At 43.1% G+C, this 16,209-nt stretch overlaps 1 protein-coding gene across 2 annotated transcripts in view; it reads left to right on the top strand.

Moving 5' to 3' along the window:
• The window catches only part of LOC144782100 (hyaluronidase-3-like), an 84,668-nt gene extending 77,221 nt beyond the window's left edge, over positions 1 to 7,447 (top strand). For both annotated transcript variants that reach the window (XM_078661263.1, XM_078661264.1), the window contains exon 4: positions 423 to 7,447. In XM_078661263.1, the coding sequence (XP_078517389.1) occupies positions 423 to 749 (327 nt within the window). In that variant the 3' untranslated portion in view covers positions 750 to 7,447. The remainder of the gene's footprint in view (positions 1 to 422) is intronic.
• The last annotated feature ends 8,762 nt before the right edge of the window (positions 7,448 to 16,209 follow it).

The following is a 16,209-nucleotide window of genomic DNA, read 5'->3' as shown; positions in this document are numbered from 1 at the left end:
TAGTCGCCATGCATGTTCAGGTATACTGAAATCTAGAAAATGTGTAGCCACAATGGACAGAAAAGAACCTTCAGGTTATAGACTATACTGCAGGAACCCAAAAAAGGTCCTTTATTGATCATTGAGAAACAGGATATTACTGGTGGATCTGATTAATCTCTAATATTTCCGATTTAGATCAAACCGTGGTTAAAAAATGGAAAGAAACTTCTAATATTATTGTAATGTGACTTAGTTTACATAAAAATGGTCAGGTCCTCAACATAAAATATTTTCTCTGGCAGCACTTCTAAATGTAGCACAAGGGATGGGACTGTAGTGTAATGTTGTCGTAACTGTGCAAATTACTCTAGAGACATTAAACTCAAGCACTTGGGGTTGATGACTTACCATAATTCTTCTTTTCTTCCCCCTTTGCATAGCAACGCTGTAGGAACCTCCGTCACAATCTAATCAACTCTTTGGGGCCATACGTGCTGAATGTGACCAGGGCGGCAGATGTCTGCAGTAAGCAGCTCTGTAGGCACAAAGGCCGCTGCATCCGAAGGGACCCTGAAGACTTCAACGCCTTCCTCCACCTCAACCCACAGAATGTTCACATCACCCAAGGGGATCTAGAGAAAGGAGGGGAGCCATTGGTTGTAGGGGAGCTAAGTGCAAGCGATCTGGACAGGATGTGGAAGTCTTTTCAGTGTTCCTGTTACTCTGGTTGGGCGGGGTCACACTGTCAAAAAAGACATGGAAGTTGATGATAGAAGTGACTAAACGCATACCTATGTGTGTATTCCTTTTGATCTGATTTAGTCATTTTCAAAGCTCTTTCCGTTAGTTCCACTCTATTAATGCTGTGCTATGCCTTTCTTGTAATTTCCCACCTGTCCCATATGGGTCATGCTTTCTTATTACTCCATACCCAGCTCACTTCTTTTTTAATTCCAATGTCCTGTTTCATCCAATTCTCCTTCCTCCCTAAGCGACACCCACTATTTACATCTCTCTAACCATTTTATAATCCTCGAATTACTCTGTACTGCCTATTGAATGTATTCCCCTCAGAATTGTTTTGTAAACTCACTCCTTTTCTCTGGTCCTCCCTGTCTCCAGGTGTTAGCCCCCTCTCTACCAAACACAGTTTCTCGTGAACAAGGACTGCTAATGATGAAGCATAACACCTGTGTGAGGACAGTCCTTTACTTTTTTTGAGATGCCTGCTACTCCACCAAGTACCTTGTAATTTCCTGGTAATTTTTTTCTTCAGGGTAGCTTCTTTGTGTGTACATGTTAAGGTTGGAGACCAGCTCACACTGAATACCGTGTAGCCTCTAGTTCCCTCCCCTGGGAAACCCCAGGGTTTAGTGTGTTGCTTGGTTTGTACAGCTGACGGCTGTGTGAACAAAACTACTTTATAAAATTTGGCAATACTAGCCATTCACTAGGGTACATTCAATATAATGTGTTAATAACCCACTCGCTTTATTAGTCCCCTGAAAATCGATGAGACTCAGTATTTATTTTGACTGTGTAGTTAAAATGGAGATAAACAACAAACTCACATTTGATGAGGCCACAATAGCGGAAATAATAAAAGGACCCCCTTTATTAGCAGATACGGTGGTCGCACAGACCGTAAAGAATGGGAAGCTCTTTCTAGAACCAAAAAAGAGCAAATCCGCACGGCCCTACATGGTGCTTTTATGACTGAATACCTTCAAAAGAACACCGCTCCCAAAGGTTTAATAGTAACAAATGAACCAAGGATTTTTTTGAACAGCAAGGAGTTCCGAAAAAACTGGTGATATATTGCATGGAACTGCACAAAGGATTGGCTGGTATTAATAATCAATACAGCAAGGAAATTGGCATACCTACTACTCATAGAAATACAAAAGAGTGAAAGTAAACTAAAGACACAGTGCACATTTTCGTTTTCAAAAAGAAACTGGAGGAGATTAACAATGACTACTCCCAATACAAAGAGTACTTGACACAATCAAAACTAACCTAACTTAAAAAGGATGTCCAGAAGTTCAGCCACAAGAAAACCTACCCATACGTCACAGACAAACACTATGAGAAACCTCAAACACGGACGGCTGGGAGAAGACAACAGAGATTCAGGCCCACACCATTGGACTGGACCTTCAGTTCAGGAGACAAAAGGTGCGGCAGTGACAGCAGCAGTGACGAGGAGACAAGATGTCCTCAAAATCAATATTCCCAGGACCCCCCATCACCAGCCACCTATGCATCCACAAATGCATCCATTTGGCTACTGGCAACAACCCTATTACCCACAGGGGTTCCCTTTTCAACAGGGTCCTCTTTTTTTGTGCAGGGGAAGAGGAAAACAAAAACTGTAAAGACAACAGGCCAGAGTACACTGGCAAGATCAAGCACCGAACATAGTGGTGACGAGGAGCAAAGGGAAAGACCAGGGCCCAACCACAAGCAGGGACCAACCAACATAGTGAACCTGAACAGCCATATATTATCACTAGAAGAAAATTATGTCCTTTCCAAAGGTCTGGGGTTTGTGCCAACACCAAAAAATGACCTCTTCACTCTACGCATTGAACTAGCACAATTTTTTAGTAGAAGGATCAAACTAAAGAGCTTCTTTGAGGACTTAGAGTCCGGCCCGCAGGAAACACCCAACACTGGACTGAAGAAAAAAATCCTCCTTTCTAATATCAACGCAATCTATCCCATGTCATGTAATGGCCTTTGAGCAGGCCGTCCTTAAAGGAATAGACACAATTGATTGTCAAACAAACAATGGCTTCCAGATTCTAAGGAAGGGTGAAAGAAAAGCCTTAATGAACCTCAAAGAGAACACCCAACTGGTTATTAAAGCAGCGGACAAGGGCGGAGTAATTGTCAGTATGGACAGAGAGATGTACCATGCTGAATGCACCCAGCTCCTATCTGATGGCAACAGTTATGACATTTACCAGACTGACCCCACGCTCAGAGTTATCAACCAAATCAAAAGCCTGGTTGATGAGGGGCTTTTGAGAGATTGGATCACAAGACATGAAGCTGAGTATCTCGTGTGTGAAACCCCTCTACACCAAGTTTCCACACTCTCCCTAAGATCCACAAAAACAAGAATCCTCCTCTGGGTAGACCAATAGTGTCAGGAATTGGTTCAGTGCTGGAACCCCTATCACAGTTTTGCGACTGATTCCTGAGCAAACATCCATCACATATCTCAGAGACCCAAAAGTTGTCCTATGCCTACTCAGAGACATGGAGTTTTGAATACGAGGGCACATTATACCACTAAATTAGAAGTACATCGATAGGGAGCACATTTGCTCCCAGTATGGCTTGTCTGTACGTGCACCAATTTGAGGAGGACTACATCTTCCACCAGGACAACCCCTACAGGACACAGTTGAAACTATGGCGTCAATATATTGACGACGCTATCATAGTGTGGCACGGAAACTGAGAACAAGCCGTGGATTTTGTGGAGTGGGTAAATACCAGAGACGAACATCTAAGGTTTACACATACAATCAGAAAAGACAAGGGTGTCTTTCTGGAATTGGTCATAACATTGGACCAAGGTGGCCTAAAATCAAGGGTCCACAATAAAACAACTGTTAGGAACTGCCTCCTCCTATTCGAAAGCTTCCATCCCAAATCCCTCCGACAAAACCTTCTGGTGGGTCAGTTTCTACAGATTAGAAGGAATTGCTCTTTCCTAGAAACATTTGACACACAAGCAGAAACACTAGAAAATAAATGGATAACTCGCCACTATCCCAGGAAACTAATTAAAAAAGCAAGGAAGAAAGCAAGAAACAATAACCGAGAGGCACTGCTCGAGAACCAAGAGAAGGACAATGGCAGACTAGTGTGTGTCACTACGTACACCCCGATATCAAAAAAAGTACAGAATATCGTACAGAAGAATTGGCATATCCTTAGTGGAACGCAAAAACATTGGCCTCAACCACTGTTTGCATTTAAGAGAAATACAAGTCTACGAGATGAACTGGTACACGCAAAAACACCGACCCCACAGACCCAAACACAGACAACCTTATGGGATAACCAGCGTCATACTACTCGTGGCAACTGTGTAGCATGCAACTACACTAGGACACAAAAGAAGTTGACATCAAGACAGACAGGCCATGGGACTTGAAGGACTTCCATAATTGCAACAGCAAGAATGGCATTTATCTACTGCCCATGCGGCCTCATGTATGTAGGAATGACTACCAGAAAGATCAAGATATGAATCAATGAACATAGGAGCACCATCAGGTGCAAAAAAGATAAACACTAAATTAACGCAACTATTTAAAAAAAAAAACACCGGGATGTGGATCTGAAATGGGTAGTCCTTGAGACAATTAAAAGAAACAGCTCAGATATACAAAATAAACTACACACCCTCGAGCAACGATGGGTGTATCACCTCAGAACCTAGGAAACCGGATTAAATGATGATACCTAATTTGTTACACATTGGAAAACAGAATAGTTATCAAAACCATCTCATTGCTAAACCATCTCTGCTAATTGGGGTAACACCTTTCAGAAAAAGTACCCTTACTACATTCACGGCTGGAATAAAAGAGTACTATTTGTAAAGATTCAGAAAACATGGGTCTCTGCCACCTCTGTGTCCCCTGTAATTCTATTTATCTATTGGCTCTTTTAATTTTGTAGCCCGAAATCCTTTGAAAAAAGGATATGGTGTCCAGCATTTTTCATGACAAAATTGTGTATAATCTCACACATTTTCTACTATTCTTTTAGCTAAATGTGCCAATAATATCGCAACCTGACGAGCTGGTTCTCACGCCAGCTCCAATGCACCGAAACCATACCCCGCATAACGTCATTCATGACGCAAATCAAAATCTAAGCAGGTAACGCCCACCCACGCAGCACTGTGATGCGAAGCCCAGGCAGTCCCGATTGGGACACCAGGTCTTCCACACATGCAGCGACTCCACTCTAATTGAGGCATGCAGGTGATGCGAGGCCCAGGCAGTCCCAAGTGGGACACCGGGGCTTGCATTACGGTACGTAGCCGATGAGCCCACGTGACCCGAACATTAGGTATTTTCCAACGATTTTAATATATGCAGCCTCCAGGATACCATTCAGATATTTTCTGACATTTCTCTGATGGCAATGTCGCTTTTGAATTACAGGTTTAAGACATAGTTCACCCTACACAGTGGCAATTTCTAACCAATCTTGGTAAGGTAGGAGCCCACTGTTTTTTCCCCATCCTGATGAATGCTGCGGACCCTAAGGGCCACTTTGGCAGAAACATGTTGGCTACTACAATCACAGCGGTGATGGGGTACTAACTCCCCCATTCCCCACATTTTCTTTTAATACCAAGTAATTGCCCAGTGAATAAACGTATTTCGGCTTTTACATTGGTTTTAAATCACTCATTTTCCCGGGCCCCCACCTAGACTTTAGAAGTGCCTCCCTGTTTCCAGGTGTAGGCCCGCTCTTTACCAAACACAGTTTCTAGAGAGCAAGGACACCAATTATGAAGCATAACACTTGATGGTGAGTGAGGACAGTCCTTCACGTTGTTTGAGATGCCTGGTACTCCACCAAGTACCTTGTTATTTCCCGGTCATTTTTCTTGATGGTAACTTCTTCGTGTGTACATGTTAAGGTTGGAAGCCAGCTCACCCTGAATGCCCCATAGCCTCTAGTTCCCTCCCCTGGGAAATCCCAGGGTTTAGTGTGTTGCTTCCCCTCAAAGAGCCCTCTACTTAAACCTCCATCCGCTCCTTAGTCTCTTGTCAAAGGCCTTGCATCTTCTTATCACTTTGTATGGTTTTCAAAGCTCTTTATGGCACAGGCCCAGATTTCCTAAACCGGCTGTTCCAGTGGTACATTCCAAAAGGAACACTTTGCTCGCTGGAGGTCAAGCTGGGCATAGTACCGCACACGGAAAAACCTTGTTGGGGGGGGGCTTCGGGGGGCAGAAGCTTTGCTGCTTGTGCTGTGAAAGCCTGGAAGGACCTTCCGTTTTACCTTAGAAACGCCATTGCCCCCTTGAACTTCAGGAAGGGTTTGAAGACCTTGCTTTTTACTGAATAAATCCTTTACTCCTTGCTCTTTCCTTCAGGATAAATAATCTAGTGCCAGGACACCCTTAGGTAATCGCTGCGCTTTATAAAAGTTATTAACATAACATAACATCCAGCTCTCCATGTTCAGAGTCCTCATTGTGCTCCTTCCATCCAACTCTGTTCTCCCTCGGATATCCATTTCATTACTCCAGTTCTCACCTATTCTTTACCTTATTAGCTCCACCCACCACTCCTCCAGTGCTTTGTGTGTTGATTTGAATGGTATTTCCCTAATCTGACCATACTAGTTTTAAGTTGTCTGGGTGGGCAGCAGACCCCTTGCATGTGCTCTGACGTTGCCTCTGTATTCAATGGAACCTTGGTCAGCACTTCTCTCTGAGTGCTCTAAGCAGGTGATGGGTACATTACATACACTAATCTATTTCCTTAATTATGTCTCTGCTGTACTCTTATCTATTAAAATTTCAGCCACAGCATTGGTATATTTCAATGCATGATGTCCTGGATATTGGGATCCATCAATCAAAGGGTATTGGTATGTATTTGGAGCATTCAAAAACCCAAATCATGTGCAATTCTTGTGTGTTTTGAAGGCTCTGTGAGCAGAGCACATTGATTCCTCAACATCAGCATTATTACAATCCAGAGTCAGAGAATCATTCTTGCATCTTATGGTTTTCCTGTGGGTGCCTGCCACCAAGCCTTCTAATCGCATGCACGTGGCATCTCAGGAGGCCAACCAGGATGTATTTTCACTGAAGCCAGTGGCTGCTCCCACGAACTATATGCTGCCCCTGCATACCCCTGTCTGACCATTGGGTGGGGCCAACCATAGCTTCATAGTTGATGTCACTAAACCTGCTGGTGTCAAAGGACACTGGAGAGGAAACAGAGGTGGTGAGTGGATTAGGGTTTAAGCAGCGAGGTTTCAAATCCCATATTTTACGATAATAGTGTCATACCCGTGAAAAATGTTTCATAATTAAATGATATGACATAATTCACGTGTATTGTGGATTTTGTCCAGCAAGAAGACAACTTTTGAGTCAAATTTCCTTTTAGTAGATCATTCGTCTCTGAGCATTGGGATGTGTTTAGATAATGAAGCCACCTAGTCATGGTACTGAGTTTCACCATTGCTCTTTCCTTAATCAGAATCCTCTACATCATAGGTAAACAAAACCTGAGTTTTCTAATTGAAATCAGAGAAATTGTAAGCCAAACTTTAAATGGAGAAACTAGTGAAAGATCTAATTTCTACATATCGAATGTGCTTCTTAACACATAAATCTTTTTTCCTATTTTATTACAAACACCAAACTATTGTAAAATTGTTTTCAATAAACATTTTTCTGATCGGATGAAGGGTGCTTTTCTTCTAGCTTCCTGTTCAAAATAAACTAATATTATTAACCAATACATAAATATTAACGTGTGTTAAAGTCCAATAACGTAGTCTCACACTTCTGTTGACATTTGTAAACAACTGGACCTACTGCCTTGTGGTCTTAGTTAATCAAACCCCTCGATTGCATGGTATTATTGGTTCATAATAGATTGACTCTGTATGCATCTTCTCTATATGTGTCTGTGCAATATTATCTAAGCCATGGTAGCTGCTAGGCTGTAGCTCTTAGTTGCTTATGTGCTGGAAAGTCGAATGTTATACCAAACGTATAGACAAATTACACATTTGTCCATTCAGCAGTGGTTTCAGATCCTGTATTATAAGGCAATAATGTCTTACCTGTGAATGAGCTTTCATAAGTCAATTTTCCAGACAGGTCTTAGGAGTGTCCTGAATTTGAAATGATCAGTATCGGCATGAGGATGGAAAGGCAGACTGCTCCAAGTTCTAGCACCTTGAACATGAAAGGCTGTAAATCCCCATTTGTTGCATTTATATGTGGGGGTGTGAAATAGAATTTGAGAGCCGTACCTGTAATTTCACCTAGGTGCATGTTTAACAAATTTCTGGGAAATGAAATTAGGAGCTAGGCCATAGAATATTTTGGACAAAAGTCTGGAGGTTTTCAAGGTGAGTGTGCTGAAGTAGGTTTCAGTTTGTTTACTCTCAGCAAACTCCTTGCAACTGTGTTTTGGATCATCTGAAAACAGCAAATATTTGTAAAAGGATCAAAGCCTGACTGGACAAATGCATTGATGGTGGTAATGTGATTAAGAAATAATAAGAAAAGAAAAATACTGTGTAGTAGATGACGATGATTAAAAATGTATCTTGACATGGAAGACTGTAGTTTATCAAAACATAAATATAATCAACTAGGAGTCAGAGAATTCTGTTTGGGTTGGTATTAGAGGGTTCCCCATGGTGGAAGACTAAAACCTAACATGCTGTTTGTGGATTACCAAGATCTAAGTTTTTTAGCAATTTAATTTCAAAAAGCTCAATGTGAGTACCTTCCATATATATATATACTAGCAGCCCGTCCCGACGTTGTCTGGGAGCAATCAGGCTTCTGGGCCCCCACCCGCCCCGACGTTGTCTCAGGCTTCAGGGCCCCCTCCCGCCCGACGTTGTCCATGGGTCCCCCGGAGCGCACCCGCCACTTTCAAGGCCCCCAATGAGCCGCACACGGGCCGCTTCACCTACCTCAGCCGCCGCTCCTCCCCGCCTGTCCGCCGCATCCTCACCACCTGTCCGCCACTCCTCACTGCTCCTCCCCGCCTGTCCGCCGCTCCTCCCCGCTATCATGTCCGCCGCTCCTCCTCGCGCTCCTGTACGCCGCTCCTCCCCGCGCTCCTGATGTCAGCACGCACGTCGCGGCCGGCGCTACTTCCAAGGTACTACTTTTTTTTTAATCGTAAATATTTTAAAGAACGTATATTTTATTTTTTTATATAGCCTATGTCCATCTGCAGACCCTGACAATTACAACGATGTATCGGGTGTTTGGATTGGTGCTATGGTTCCTGAGTTTACCCGCCTCAAAGGTTCAAAGTTCTCTCTTTATAATAGTAGTATATATATATATATATATATATATATATATATATATATATATATATATATATATATATATATATAAAGTCTAAGCAGGAAGCCCCAAATTAAAGCAAAGCCACACGAAGTTCAGATCAGCACGTTTATTTGCATCCATTTCACTGCTCGCTCCTTGACAGCTTTCAGAGCAATCTTTGAACATGTAAAGCCAGACGCGTTTCAGGAAATAATCCTTTCTTCAGAGGCATTGTTCACGAAGGGCTGGAAGAGCAGTTTTTGGCCGCGTCTGCTCATATAATCACTGGCACCTGCCACAGTGGGCGTGGCTAAATCGCAAAGCCTTCTGTGCCTTGTAGTACGCTGGCCCTCTTCCCACAGTGGGGCCACTCAACAGTCCTTGCAATTTTAACCAAGTATTCACCAAGTGGAGTAAAGTAAAGCGCTGTAAGCCCTCAGATTGCGCTTTGCAGCAGTGAATTCGTGCTCAAGGCAGCACCACCTTCATTGGAGCTGCTCTTGTCTTCGTTCCGTCTTTGCAAGCCCCTTCTCAGAGCCTGCACGAACCCTTCGTATGGTGGGCCTCTCTTCTCGACTGGGCAAAAAGCTGATATCCATAAAGTCTAAACAGGAAGCCCCAAATTAAAGTAAAGCCACACGAAGTTCAGATCAGCACGTTTATTTGCATCCATTTCACTGCTCGCTCCTTGACAGCTTTCAGAGCAATCTTTGAACATGTAAAGCCTGACGCGTTTCAGGAAATAATCCTTTCTTCAGAGGCATTGTTCACGAAGGGCTGGAAGAGCAGTTTTTGGCAGCGTATGCTCATATAATTACTGGCACCTGCCACAGTGGGCGTGGCTAAATCGCAAAGCCTTCTGTGCCTTGTAGTACGCTGGCCCTCTTCCCACAGTGGGGCCACTCAACAGTCCTTGCAATTTGAACCAAGTATTCACCAAGTGGAGTAAAGTAAAGCGCTGTAAGCCCTCAGATTGCGCTTTGCAGCAGTGAATTCGTGCTCAAGGCAGCACCACCTGCATTGGAGCTGCTCTTGTCTTCGTTCCGTCTTTGCAAGCCCCTTCTCAGAGCCTGCACGAACCCTTCGTAAGGTGGGCCTCGCTTCTCGACTGGGCAAACAGCCGATATCCATATAGTCTAAACAGGAAGCCCCAAATTAAAGCAAAGCCACACGAAGTTCAGATCAGCACGTTTATTTGCATCCATTTCACTGCTCGCTCCTTGACAACTTTCAGAGCAATCTGCGGCCGGCGCTACTTCCAAGGGACTACTTTTTTTTAATCGTAAATATTTTAAAGAACGTTTATTTTATTTTTTTATATAGCCTATGTCCATCTGCAGACCCTGACAATTACAACGATGTATCGGGTGTTTGGATTGGTGCTGTGGTTCCTGAGTTTACCCGCCTCAAAGGTTCAAAGTTCTCTCTTTATAATAGTAGTATAGATATATATATATATACATACCGTGAACAAAGCCTGTTTAGGCTGAAACGCGTTGGTCCAAGTACGAGTAAATAAACCTTCGTTATAACCTATTCTACCTGTGTGCCGCTTCTTTTGAGTGAAAAAAAAAAAATTGTGGCATGGGCCAGGATCCGGCCCCTAAGAAGTGCACCCACAGAAGAGCGCAACGCGGTGGAGGGTCATTGTTGTGAGGAGATACATACATATATATATATATATATATATAATATGTATTATTCATGTAGCAGATGAGCAAGGGGAAGAACACAGGGATTACTTAGTAGGCGTGAAATTGCTGAACATTAAGGAACACTCCAAAAAACAACTTTATGCATGGACCCAAATGGACGTCCTGGGTACATTAGGACTGAAAGGACTTTATCCAAGCTATGAGCTTGGTTCATGATTCCGCATGGTAGTAAACTCTTAGACAGAATGTCATGGTTGACGGTGTTGAATGCTGCTGAAAGATAGGATAAGATCCAGTAGAAAAAGTATGTTCTCATTCTGATTTCCCTCTCACTAGCTACATGAGTTTGTAAGCATGACAATGGCTTTAAAAATGAAACCATCAGAACACATTATTGCCCTTTGTTTAATCATTACTTCTTTATTAAATCAACATTCGTCTAGGAAAAAGGTAGACAAAAACTAAACCTTCGTGCTGCATTCATTTGCCTCTTAACGGAAAATTTCATAGAGCTGCTGTGTACCCCATCTCTTGTACATACAAATGTGCAGCTCTGAGAGCAAACAGTAGTCACTGAATCCCCATTGTCTGTCTAACATAAGTTAAACATTGTTTACTCTATCCACAACAGACAGAATGATACAGTGTGAAACATATTAAAGGTAATGCCTTTTTTTGTACCATCACCCCCAAAATTCTGGACTGATGAGGCTTTTTTTTTCCTCTGATAGTGCACTGAGCCCTGCCAAACAAGCCTTAGTGCCAGTGGTCTGACTCTTAAAAAGTGTATGTCCGATTGGCTCACCCAAAATTGGCATATGTTAACTTACTTACAAATCTCTAATATATGATACCATGGGTGCCCAGGACCTGTCAGTTAACGTGTCCCTCGTGGGCACACTTATTGTACAACCACAAGTGTGGCAGAGCACAACTCAGTCTACCATTGCTGGCTGGCAAAGTAGTTTTATCGCCATTTAAAGTATTGACAAATCTAGACTTTAATTTTGAATATATATGTAAGTCACCCATAAGCAGGTCTATTTAGCCATAGGGCAGTGTGCTGTATATTAACACCTTGGCTGCTATGGATTTTCCCCTCCTGTGCTGTTACTCCAGATTTCCCATTGTTCATGACGAGCTCAGCTCGTCATGAGCACACGACCAGTGTACTGCATGACGAGCTGAGCTCGTCATGAGCATGGAAGGGGTTAAAAGGTGTGACCTGTTATCGTTTTTACTGTAGAAAGACTAGTAGCCCAGTAGCCCCATTGGCAAGTACAGAGTTACAGGCTCACCACTCAGCAATGTTTACTTATGAATGGGACTACTAAAGTTGGTACATCAAGGTATCAAAAGAATTGCTGCTTTAAACCGGACTTGATGCCCAAGTCAAATTTAATGTGACTTTTGAGCACATGGCAACTTTAGAAAGTTGCCACTCTGTTGCCCAAAGTTTTCCAGTGACTGTTTACGGTTGATGGAACAAGACAGACTTCTGCCCTCATGGGCAGAGGTGGAAACGGCTCTCAGGAAGGGACACAATAGACTTGTTGATGGAAGAGGCGTTACCACTCCCTGGCAGGAAGACCAAACAAGGTAAGAGCCCAAAAGCATAGCTTCAAAGTGTAGGCTGCCTTTTAAGGGCAAATGGTGTACACACATGAGGGGCTGCTCTTTTTTTGTTCTTGCCAACAGGTTGGCGTCAGGAACAGAGATGGGAAGACAGTTTCCAAGCCTTATAGTCTGTCCTTAGGTAGCCCCACCTCTGGGGTGGGATAGGGGGGTGCCACACACCCAGAGAGTGGTCCTGAGTCTTATTAGTGGTCAGAGTGGTGCATTCTGGGCAAACTAGATGCCACACTACACAGGAAGTTATCATCAGGTGGGATGGGCTGTTAGCCCATTGGCTAGTAGGTGCCTCGCCCCTTGAGGACACAATCTGGGCATAAAAGTGGCACCCATACCTCAGATCACGTCTGTACTGAGGAGTAGAAAGACAAGGGATTGCCCTGCTGATCCCTGGTCCTATTAAAGACCTGCTGCAACAAGACTGGACTGCACCAGCTGTGCCTTGGACTACCAAAGAGAGGATTGTGTCTTTTGTGCCTTGCTCACGGAAAAGTCATCCCAAGACGCAGACTGAAGAAGTGACTCCAAGAGGCAGTTGGCTGACTTCCTGTTACAGGTACAGGAAACAAAAGGCTGAAGAATCCTGCCTAGGTGAGTTGATAGCCAAGATTGCCTGACCACCGGTGATCGCAAAAGTGCAGCCTGGGAGACCAAGTCCTGACCCTCAAAAGTTGCACCCAAGTCTGCTGGACCCAGACGAGTCGTTGGATTTGCATATTCTTTTTGTTTGTGACTTAAATCAAATCTTTTATAATTTGTATATTTATTTGAGGTATACTTGTTTCTGTATTTTTGTTAATTGTTTAAGGATCAAATCTTAAAAATTGCTTAAGCAGGGGTACTTTGCTTCCAGTAGTGATTCATTGGGGGTCGATAGAAGTAAAAAGGTTAAGAACCACTGGTCTATAGTGACCGGATTAATCAGCCTGGAGGTTTTTTCCCATCAGTTATTGTATCTTTAACTTAATGGGCATCGGCACGTTCTCACATTGTTTGTTTTCCAAATGGATGGCTATTTAAAGTCCCAGGTTTAATATTCGGGCTCCAAATTTAGTTAGATTTCAGCCATCAAATGCTTCTCAAAGACAGATCGCTTTCATATGCTTGACCAATAGCATCATCTCATGTTCGTTCAGCTCTAGGGTCATTCCAGGGAAAGAAATTGCGATCCATTGCTTTCAGTTTCTATATTGGCTTTTTCCACTGATTTAATTGAATGAAATGCTGACAATTACTGATGTACTAATCAAACACAAGGAGGGTGGGAGCACACTGCCTCACATCCCAGCACTCGATTTGCCCCAAAGCATCATGGTAAATGCAGTGCATGATAATACTTAGCGAAGAAGGACAAAAATCCTGAAACGTGTCTGGAGATACACAGCACTGGCTGCACAAACAATGGTGAATACTAAAGACTTTCATGTGAAGTGAGTGCAATCATGCACTGCATTTGCCGCAGTGCATTTGGGCTATATGTGTTATGGTATGCCAGGCAGTGTGCTTCCGCCTCCTATTGTGATTGGCTCCTTGTTGATTTATTGGGTTGACGAGCTCTGGGATGCACCTGGATCTGGGAGTGGTACTAAACACGAGAAGACTGTGAGCAGCATTGTCAGCACCCCAAATTTTCACTTGTGAATTCCTACTGAAAAAGAACAACAATCTTGAAGCATGTCAAATGATACACAGCACTGGCTAAATCAACAATGGTGAATACTAAAGACTTTCAACTGAAGCGAGTGTTATCTAGCACTGCATTTACCACAATGCATCTGTGCTAACTGTGTGCTGGTATGCCAGGCAGTGTAATCCCTCCTCGTTTACTGATGTACTAATGTTCCTGCAGCTTGATGCCATACTGCTCCTTTACTGAGAGAAGGTTGTGCAGGGCTGGTGGACATTTCATAAATCTCTGGTGTGTTGGGAGACCTTGAACTAGGACCAGCTTTAGGTGGTATACAGCCTTTACAACGAAACTTTTACAACGACATACCTTTACAGCGCAACTTTTACAACGCAAACTATTACAACGCATTGCTCTGGGGGGCGCTCTAGGATAGGGAATAGGTTAATTTACTATCCAATAACCTTCCCTACTATCCACGGGGACTGGAGTTGGAATAGTAAATTAAACTATTCACTATCCAGCGCCTAAAAGTATTATGCGTTGTAAAAGTATGCGTTGTAAAAACTGCATTGTAAAGGCATGCGTTGTAACGTCATACATCCGCTTAAGGTACCACAGCCTGTGAATATAGCTAAGCCTAGGCACCGAGACCTCTAATAACTACCTAAAGTACTGTAGCCTGGTACAGAAAAGGATTTGCTGGCCATGCGTATGCATACATATTGACACATTCACTTGCATACGATTGACAAAAGCATAAGCAATGTCGATGCCTACTGGCTTAGCCAATGGTTATTGTATTGGGGGGGTTTAGCAGCCTCAGCCTTGCCAAGGCTTTGCCTTCCTTCATTTCCTTGGCTTTTGTCTTTCACTTTTTGACCACCATGAGATTTCTACACTTCGAGCAGATGTACAAAGACATTTTGAGTTTGCAAACAATCCGATTTGAAAAATTGGACCATTTGTGATCGCAAAATCGCCCTTTGCCATGTACCAACTCAAAACTGCGATTCATTAACATGTTAGCGAACTGCAAGTAACATTTGCGATTACGTACGAGTCGGTATTTGGAGAGAGTGTGTTTAAGACCTGCCTTCCATATTGCAGTTCAGATTGGGACAATGACAGAAATAGAAAAAGTTTAGAGAGAGAGCTGAGAGTGGGAAGACATCAGTGAAATGATAAAGAGGTATATAGATCAGAAAAAAACAACTGGAAGGTAGGGGGACAGATGAGAGGAAGAAGATAAAGACACAAGGGCTTATTTACAAGCCGCTTGTGCCGCCGGTGCATCATGTTGTGTGACTCACCTGTGATACAACCTGCTGCGTGACATTTACAAGCTCACGAAAAGCCACCCTGCGTGGCTTTACGTGTGCTTGTAAATATCGCACCGTTTCATTCAACACTCAACGTGTTAGGGGCAGACATGGGTGTTGCTGTGGGTGTTCCCACGCAACACCCATGTCCACTGATGCATTTCCAGATTTACAAGCAATGCTATAGGGGGGCGTAGTGAGGCGCAACAATGATTTTTTTTTTATTTCTGCTTGTTTTTTTCCTCTTTTAATGCGTACTGGATTCTACAGCACGCATTGCAAGAGGAAATCAGCAGATAACTTTGAAATGGTGGGGTCAAGCATTAATGATCTCACAAACTGACTTTTGAAACTCTGTCCTCATATGTCATCCGCAATCTGCTCTGGCTTCAAAGGGGGTGTACTACACTGTGTGACTAAACTCCCCTCTGGTTCAAACAAGTATTGGCAAAGGCACTAGGGCTCGCCTTTAAATTGTGCAACTGTATCTTTGGCTTTTACTAATGTGGTTTTGCATCAGCAAAAATAAAATAAAAAATGTTTGTTTGCTTATACAGAAGGGCATCGCCAAAATACAAATAAAAGCTGCAGCAGCATGATGAATTATACATCTATGTACGTGCGCATGCTTCACAACGTATGCGGCATATTGCAATTGCCACTTTTTCCTTGAGCGAAGGCGCATTAAAGAATTAGAAGTAGCACAGTGGTAAGTTTGTGCTGCTGTGCCCACCAAAAAAGGAATAACATTTTTTTTTTAAAACCAGAAAGTGACTGGGAGGCAAGAGAGAGCAATTAGGAGCTGGGAGAGTGGGACAGGCAACTGATGAGTTTTTTTTCGAGGGGAAATTAAATTTTAAAAAGCTAGGAAGGGTGTAGTAAAGCAATGGATGACCTAGGTGGAGG

This window comes from Lissotriton helveticus, chromosome 9, assembly GCF_964261635.1.
Source record: "Lissotriton helveticus chromosome 9, aLisHel1.1, whole genome shotgun sequence".
Taxonomy (NCBI): domain Eukaryota; kingdom Metazoa; phylum Chordata; class Amphibia; order Caudata; family Salamandridae; genus Lissotriton; species Lissotriton helveticus.
Note: the sequence above shows the minus strand (reverse complement) of the source record. Positions and strands in the feature narration are given on the sequence as shown.